Source organism: Canis lupus, chromosome 8 (genome assembly GCF_048164855.1).
Source record: "Canis lupus baileyi chromosome 8, mCanLup2.hap1, whole genome shotgun sequence".
Lineage (NCBI taxonomy): Eukaryota > Metazoa > Chordata > Mammalia > Carnivora > Canidae > Canis > Canis lupus.
Genome location: NC_132845.1, coordinates 44,301,625 through 44,310,257, shown reverse-complemented (window position 1 = coordinate 44,310,257; position 8,633 = coordinate 44,301,625). Strand labels below are relative to the sequence as shown.

The window sequence follows — 8,633 nt, the reverse complement described above, 5'->3', positions numbered from 1 at the left end:
TTTTTCTCCTCCTCCCACAGTGCCGGGGACTCGCGCCGGAGAGCCTCTCGGAACCACAAGTCCCAGGATGCAACGCGCGCCCACCCGGCGTCCTATTACGGCCGAGCTAGGCGCCCTTAGACGTTCCGGGGCAAGAGGGGGTTCACTTCCGGCGGCGTCCGCGCGGCCATGGTAAGAGGGCGCGTGGCGGGAACTGCCGGGGGGCGGTGCGCTCTCGGGGTGGCGGGGGGCAGGGGGAGTCCTGGAGTTCTGATTCGGAGAGTCCGCGCGTGGGCGGGCTCCGGCGGGGGTTGAGGCTTGCCGCGCCCGCCCGCCCGTCTGCCTTCGAAAGCGCGTCTGGCTTGGGGAGGCCCCGGGAGCCCCCGCCGGGGACCGTGGGAGCCGGGGCCGGGCCCCAGGGCGGCGGGCCTCGCAGCCCGGGTGGGGAGCCGCGCGCCGGACGCAGCCCTCGTGCGGTGGGTTGGCGCCTCCCGCCCCCGCCCTTCCCCAGCCGGGCCTGGAAGGCAGCGCTCCCGCTCAGCCGCCACGAGGATGCTCTCACCGGACGGAGAACCGAGGAGGCCTCACGACAGGTGTCGCAGAGGTTCGTGCGGGGAGGACGTTCCCACGGCCTTGTGCATCCGGGGCCCAGCCCGGAGTCGGCCCCCAGGTATTTGCCGGATGGACGCGGGCCCTGCCACCTCTCCTGTGCCTCTTGGAGCTGCCTGCGGAGAAGGGGGCCGGTCTGAGAGCCAGCCCCTGCCCCGCTCGCTGGCTGTGTGTCTTTGGGTAAACCTCTCACCTTCTCTGTGCATAACCTCCTCTGGTAAAGTGGAAGTACCCTTGACCCGTGAACAATACGGGGTTGCGTCCTGTGGGCCCACTTCTATGTGGATTGCTTTTTTTTTTTTTTTTTTAAAGATTGTATTTATTTATTCATGAGACCCAGAGAGAGAGAGGCAGAGGCACAGGCAGAGGGAGAAGCAGGCTCCATGCAGGGAGCCCAATGTGGGACTCGATCCCGGGACTCCAGGATCGCGCCCTGGGCCAAAGGCAGTGCCAAACCGTTGAGCCACCCCGGCTGCCCGGATTGTTGAAAATAAATACATTGGAAGGAAGATATTTTGGAGATTTGCAGCAATTTGAAAAACCAGCCAGACCAACGGCATAGCCTAGAAACACTATAAAAATAAAAAGCTAGGTATGTCACAAGTGCCTAAAATACATGTAGACACTAGTTTGTTATTTGCTGCCATACAGTATGCACAAGTTTGTTATAAAAAGTTCATCAAAACGCACAGAGACACTTAGAGACTGTGCACGGCATCACTCACAGTCGAGGAAAACAAACAGAGATGCAGTCATAAATCCTGACTGCATAAAATTAAACGACAGGACGCCCCGTTCTACTGTAATAATCCCACAGCCACCCCCTGTTGGTGAGCCCAGGTGTCGTATGAGCTTAAAACGGTGTGCGCTGCTCATCGTCTCCACGCAAGCAGTTTGTCACCAGTCAATTTGAATGGCAGAAGTGATCCCGTGGTTCTCGCATATTTTTCATGGTGTTTAGTGCAATACCGTAAACCTTGAATAACACCATGGACCCACACGAAACGCTGCTCGTGATTCTGGAAGTGCTCCCAAGAAGCAGAGAAAAGTCGTGACGTTATAAGCAAAAGTCAAATTGCTCGATATGTACCGTAAATTAAAGTCTGCGGCTGCTGTTGCCCATCATTTCAAGATAAACGAATCCAGCGTAAGAGCCATTGTCAAAGAAATCCGGGAAGCCGTCGAGGCAGCCACGCCCGCAGGCGCGAAAACCTTGCACTTTTTGCGAGACGCTTTTTTTTATCTCGTACTGAAAATGCTGCTTTTATGTGGGTGCAGGATTGCTATGAGAAAGGCATCCCTATAGACTCTAATATGATTCAAGAGAAAGCGAAGTTGCTGTATGACAACTTAAAGCAAGAGGAAAGTGAAGGAACTAAAGCTGGAGAGTTTAATGCCAGCAAAGGATGGTTTGATAATTTTAGAAAGAGGTTTGGCTTAAAAAATGTCCGGTAGCAGGAGAAGCAGCTTCTGCCAACCAAGAGGCCACCAATGAGTTCCCACCTCAAGAACCCATAGACACCACGCCAGAGGGATTCACTGAGGGCGCCTCGGTGGAGATGAGAGCTTGTGGACCAGGGCCAGGTGAGGGGGGTGTAGAAGACGCAGGGGCGGAAAACAAGTTGACATCAGAAAACCTGGCAGAAGGGTTTCGATTATTCAAGACGGCTTTCGACTTCTTTTCCGACATGGACCCTTCTGTGATACGGGCACTGAGACTAAAGCAGATGGTGGAAGAGGGATTGGTACCCTATAGAATCATCTTCAGAGAAATGAAAAAGCAGAAAAGTCAGACGAGATTACAATGTATTTCTGTAAAGTTACCCCAAGCGTGCCTGCCTCTCCTGCCTGCCCTTCAGCCTCCTCCACCTGTCCCACCCCTGCGACCCCAGGGCCAGCCCCTCTGCCTCCCGGTCCTCAGCCTACTCAGCTGGGAGATGGTGAGGAGGATGAAGGCCTTCCCGCTGATCCGCTTCCACGTAGTAAGTAGTCCTCGTGCCGCACAGTTAAACTTGCTTATTCCGTGTGTGTCTTCACGTGAAAATCTAGTCCCTGTGCGGCAAGAACTTGTCCCCCCTTCCCCCCCCCCCTCCTGGGTCTTCATCCTGTACAACATCATGTGCAAGACTCCTTTGGAAATGGGTAGCCTAGCCTCAGAGGCGAAGGTGAGTGGTATTTAATATAAAAACGCCGTGTCTTCTTACGGTTTGGTAACTTTGCTTTCAAAGATTTACATTGCCCTGACGCGTGCCCCTCACCCCCTCCCTCCTCCCGCCCCCCTCTCTCCCCTCCTATAATTGGAGAAAATGCATATCAGACTATCATCACAGCTAAGTGGTTTTTTTCTTTAAAGAACAGTGTTTCTGATACTGTATTATGAGTGACTGTAACCCTGTGTGCCATAAAACTTTTATAAGGATGATTCATTCATTAGTGTACATACAGGCGAGGCTCCTGGGAAACAGTATTATCGATTACGTTAGGCTGCCATAAAGCAACCCTATTACTGCTTCTCTGTTACAATCCATGAATCATTGTCCTTACAAATAAATAGAAATCTCCCTTTCTTATTATCTTTCTTTTTTTGTGTCTAGTGTTAGTAACGTGTATACTATCCACAGTGTCTTATATGTTGTGCATAAGACAACGTAGCTACTGATAGTTCATCTGGTAAACAAGGTAAACTTAATGGTGTCGATAATACAGTGAAGTACTGTAAAGGTACTTATGGTTTTGATTTTTGTGTTTTTTAAGATTTTATATATTTTTTCATCAGAGACACACAGAGAGGCAGAGACACAGGCAGAGGGAGAAGCAGGCTCCTTGCAGGGAGCCCGATGTGGGACTTGATCCTGGGACCCTGGGATCACTCCCTGAGCCAAAGGTAGACAATCAATGGCTGAGCCACCCGTTGATTGTCTACCTTGATTTTTAAAATCACATGCTTTTCTCTAGTTGACTTTATTGTAAAAATACAGTATAAAATACATGTAACAAAAAATACGTGTTATTTGACTTACCAGTAAGGCTCCTGGTCAACACTGTGCTATTAGTAGTTGAGTTTTTGAGGAGTGGAAGGTTACATGTGGATTTTTGACTGCGTGGGGGGCTGGTGTCCGAAAGCCCCTGCATTGTTCAAGGGTCAACTGTAGGGGTACCTGTCTGGCACCGCTTGTGTGAAGATCACACGAGCTTAAAGCATCTTTCCCTGTGTCTCTGGCAATAGTAGTAGCCTCACAGGATTGGCAGGAACCTCTAGGTAGGATGCTCTGCAGATGTTTTATGTTGCAATTCTCATGGTTGAGTTTCAAAAAAGCAATGGTCTCTCTCCCTTCCAGGCTGCCCTCCTCCGAGCTGTGCCACGGTTGCCAGGCCCAGCAGCAGCATGGCGAAGGCCTATCTGCGGGCTGTGGTGCCGCACCGGGCAGGATCCTGGGAGGTGGCTGGGGAGCAGGGCCCCCACCCTGAAGGAGAAGGCAGCAGGCACGGAGGCAGAGAAATTCCAGATCATCTACCGGTTTGATGCTATCAGAACCTTTGGGTACTTGTCCCGGCTGAAGGTGGCACAGACGGCGCTGACGCTGCTGGCCCTGCCGCCTGGCTTCTACTGGTACTCGCACGGCCTCATGACCCTCAGCTCCCTGTACTTTGCGGGCGGGATAGCTGGCTTCGCCCTGGCCATGCTCTGCTGGATGAGCCATTTCTTCCGGAGGCTGGTGGGCATCCTGTATGTGAACGAGGCGGGCACCGTGCTGCGGGTGGCCCACCTGACCTTCTGGGGCCGGCGGCAGGACACGGACTGGCCCGTGGCTGATGTGGTGCCCATGACAGAGACCAGCGACCGGCCCCAGGAGCTGTTTATGCGTATCCAGCAGTACAGTGGGAAGCAGACCTTCTACCTCACTCTGCGCTACGGACGTGTCTTGGACAGAGAGCGTTTCACACGGGTGTTTGGGACACTGGACACCCCCAAATGAGCTGCCGGATCTCCGGCAGGACGGCTGAGGGTGTGGGTGAGGCCGAAGATCGGGGTCAGGCAGCTGAAGGCTTTGTCAGGGCCTCCAGAGCCTTGTTTCTGGGATGCGGAGGTTCATGGGGCAGGAACGAGTAGTCGGGTTTAGGAGAGGTCCTTAGTGCAAATTCATCTCACGCTTGCCTGGGACATGGAGCCAGGTCGTGGGAGAAGTTTCTGCTAACGGCCAGTTCTTGCAGGAAGCGGTGTCGGTTCACGCAGTGAACCAGAAGGCGGGGAGGTGCGGTGGGGGCCCGGAGGTTGGGTTGAGAACACTCGGGTGCTGTGAGCGCTCATCCCCCTGTCCCGGGGCAGGCTGTCGAGTCTGCATCCTTGAAAGGGAAATTCTGCCTGTCTCACGGGCTGGGAGTGAGAGTACAGTCACTGTCAAGGTCGGTGTGGTGCCAGGCTTCCAGGCTGCCGGTGGGGATTTCCCCTCAGGGCTGGGAAGGAACTGCCCAGATGGTGACCGCACAGCCCCTGGGACGGGTGTCACCCTGTGAGCACGCCCTGCCCCCCCACGCCTGGGGGCCCTCCTGTCGCTGGGCTTTGCGGTCCAATAGACGAGACGAACCGTGTTCTGGTGCATTATGTTATAAACTGCAGCTTACTGTATGCGCTGCCCTTCCCTGCAGTCACTCCTACGTGTTTGTTATGCCCTCTGACGGAGTAAAGCGGAAGGAGGACCTGATCTTTATACTTCGGCCACCCAGAAGTCAGTAACTAAATGTTTTGTTGTGTGGACGGACTTCCAGGCTTTTTTTATTGTGGTAAAATATGCATAGTGTAAATGTATCTATCCCCGTAACCACCTTTCAGCATACGGTTCAGTGGCGTTAAAGTACATAACGACGTGGTGCGGCCACCTCCTCTGTCCCATCTCCAGAACTCCCTCATCCTCTCTTGGAGGAACTCTGTGCCCATTAAACATCGCTCCCCATTTCACCCTCCGGCTGGCCCCTGTAACCACTCACTCGTTTTCTGTCTCTGGATTTGCTTATTCTGGGCATTTCCTGTACATGGAATCCTACACTCTGTGGTCTTTTATGTCCGGCTTCCCTCAGCTGACTTTCTGGCCTCATGGTGCATCCATGCCGTAGCGTGTAGGAGAGCTTCGTCCCTTTCTGGGGCTGAAGAATGTACGTGTAGACCGTATTTTGTTTATCCATTGATGGACAATTTGGATTTTTTTTTTTTAAGATTTTATTTATTTATTCATGGGAGACACACACAGAGAGGCAGAGACACAGCAGGCAGAGGGAGAAGCAGGCTCCATGCAGGGAGCCCGATGTAGGACTTGATCCTGGGACCCCAGGATCAGGCCCCGGGCCAAAGGCGGCGCCAAACAGCTGAGCCACCCGGGCTGCCCTGGACATTTGGATTGTGAGTAACGTTCCTGTCAACACTGGTGGACGGAAATCTGAGTCCCTGCTTTCGGTTCCTTCAAGTGTGAGAAGTGCAATTATTGGATCATACAGAAACTCTAGGTTTACCTTTCCGAGGAGCTGCTGAACTTCCCCAGTGGCTGTGTGAATTTATGTCCCTCCAGCAATGCATGCAGGTTCCAGTTTCTCCACGTCGTTCTGGATGACAGCCATCCTCATGGGTGTGCAGCGGGGTCTCCCTGCACGGCCAGGCTTCCCTAAAAACAGCGATGTCCTGTCCCTGGAACCGTTTGGGTTGTTTTGCTGCACGTAACATGTGACTGTCTTAGTTGTAAACCATTAAAAATATTCTGTCACAGGGGAAAAAATCTTGTTACTATGTGACATGCCTGCTGTGAACTAACCATGTTGTAGTAATCCCTGTGCAACACACACAAATGCAAACACAAGTCCTTGTGCACGTTGATACAGTGTTGAATGTCCATTAGATCTCTGTAGAATTGGGGAAAACAGGCAGTGTACCTTACCTGAAATAAAAGGTGCAGGTAATTATTTGAATTTTTTCATTTAAATAATCTACGTAGAAACAAATTCAGGAATTGCAAAATACTCCACGGAGTGGATGCAGCTGCTCCCTTAACCTTGACTGTGTAAGTCGCTTCCGTTTTCCCCCCATTGTTACAAAAGAATGTGGCCTATCATGGGGCGCCTGGGGGGCTCTGGGTTAAGCTCCCGATTTTGGCCCAGGTCATGATCTCAGGGTCGTGGGGTGGAGCCCGGGTCAGGCCTCACACTGGGCGTGGAGCCTGCCTGCCTCTCCCTGCCTCTCTGCTACCCTATTCCCCCCCACACACACACACCGCCCTCCCTCCCTAAAAAAAAAAAAAGTGGCATATCAAGTATATGAAGAGAGCCTTCTCCCTAGACACAACATGGCATTTTGGGAAAAGTCACTAACACGAAAGAAGTTAGGTTTCTGTAGTTAATTTATTCCATTTCACAGACGTGAGTAAAGCCCATAACACAAGACCGTCTGTTCCTACAAGTTTCCAGATCAGCCCTTCATTCTGCGCAAATCTCTCATGCCAGGCCCTGCTCAGCACCGGCCATGAAGAGGGGGCTTTGGGGGAGTCTGGGGGAGGGAGGACGGACGTGAACCAGTGTATGGGGGACTTCGGTGACCGGGAGCTGTGGGGTGGGGGGCAGAGACGAGCAAGAGCCGGGTGTGCCTGCTGGGGGTGGGCCTGGATTTGATCCTAACACCTGGGGAAAGCCTGCAGGGTCAGAGAAAGGCAAGAACGGGGAGAGGAATTGTGGGAGCTTTAATTTTTATTTTTAAAGATTTTATTTTTTATTGGGGTGTGGGGGAAGAGGGAGAAGCAGGCTCCCTGCTGAGCAGGGAGCTCAATGTGGGGCTCGATTCCAGGACTGTGGGATCGTGAACTGAGCTGAAGGCAGACGCTTCCTTAATTGAGCCGCCCAGGTGCCCCGAAGAAGAATCAGCGCTTGGTAATTTGTACTCCGTTGTAGTAAAGATGCAGACGTGAGGTCGGAGGTTCATGGATTTGATTCCAGTGGTTGGAGACCCTAGTCTGGGGAGTGTGTGGTTGTGTTCCTCAGGTGTCTGGGGACATTGGGCACCAACCACCCACTATCTGGTTTTCCCAGATGTAAGGGCTCTGCATGCAGAAGAACACTCATGGAGCCCTGACCCAGAGCCTGGGCGTCCTGGGGGGCCTCGACCCCTTTCGGGAGCACCGGCTCACTCTTCAGGGGAAACGGCATGTGGTTCCGTTGCCTTCTTGTTTGGGCTGACTCAAAATACGACCAGAAGCTGGCCACCTCTCACCTGTGCACCCCTGCTGTTCTGATCCACATCGCCCTCACGGCTTCTCTGGGTTGTTGCGCCCTGCTGCCTCCATGATCCTTCCCCTTCTAGAGTCTGTTCTCACAGCAGCCAAAGTGATCCTGTGTGTTTTTTTTTGTTTGTTTGTTTGTTTTTTTTTTTTTTTTTAACGTTTATTTGTTTTATTTAGAGATTGAGGAAGTGTGAGCAGGAGAGGGAGAGACAATCCCCAAGCAGATTCCCCACTGAGTATGGTGCCCCAATGCAGAGCTCCATCTCAGGACCCTGAGATCACCAAAGTGATCCTAAAAAAAAAAAACCACATCACTGCTGTAAAAACTGAAGTCCTGGGGTGCCTGGGTGACTCAGCCAGTGAAGCGTCTGCCTTCGTCTCAGGTCATGATCTCAGGGTCCCGGGATCCAGTCCCTCGTCTTTGGGCTCCCTGCACAGCAGGGAGGGGCTGCTTCCCCCTCTCCCTCTCCCTCTGCTGCTCCCCCTGCTTGTGCTCTCATTGTTTCTGTGTGTGGCAAATAAATAAACAAGGTCTTTAAAAAAACACAAAAACCCAAAACTGAAGTCCTTACCATGGCCAACAAGGCCTAACGTGGTCTGGTCCCACCCGTACCCCAGCTGTCTTCCCTTCTCCACGACTCTGCCCTTGACCACGTCCAGGCAGAGACAGTCTCTCTGCCTAGATGTCTGCATAGGACTCTGTCTCTCCAGTTTCTTCCCCGGTGTAAGGGGGCTTATTATTCATGCTCAAGACGTAGTGAAGATTTCATTGTACAGAGAAGTCTGTTA

General features: G+C 52.6%; 1 protein-coding gene across 3 annotated transcripts; it reads left to right on the top strand.

The window, feature by feature from the left end:
* The first annotated feature begins 20 nt into the window (after positions 1 to 20).
* On the top strand, positions 21 to 6,537 carry TMEM186 (transmembrane protein 186). Of its 3 annotated transcripts, none has more exons than XM_072835745.1 (2): positions 21 to 171; positions 3,927 to 6,537. In XM_072835745.1, the coding sequence occupies exons 1-2, from the start codon at positions 169 to 171 to the stop codon at positions 4,563 to 4,565; spliced, it is 642 nt and encodes a 213-aa protein (XP_072691846.1). In that variant the 5' UTR covers positions 21 to 168; the 3' UTR covers positions 4,566 to 6,537. The 3 variants fall into 3 exon arrangements, with proteins under 3 accessions (XP_072691846.1, XP_072691844.1, XP_072691845.1); XM_072835743.1 differs by lacking the exon at positions 21 to 171 and adding an exon at positions 506 to 2,570; XM_072835744.1 differs by lacking the exon at positions 21 to 171 and adding an exon at positions 2,605 to 2,753.
* Positions 6,538 to 8,633: the final 2,096 nt, after the last annotated feature.

Excerpts from the sequence above, each read along its gene's own strand:
- TMEM186 (XM_072835743.1), top strand. The coding sequence starts at position 2,148 with ATGAGAGCTTGTGGACCAGGGCCAGGTGAGGGGGGTGTAGAAGACGCA. Across the intron at positions 2,571-3,926 it reads CGCTGATCCGCTTCCACGTA|GCTGCCCTCCTCCGAGCTGT; the intron begins GTAAGTAGTCCT and ends TCTCCCTTCCAG.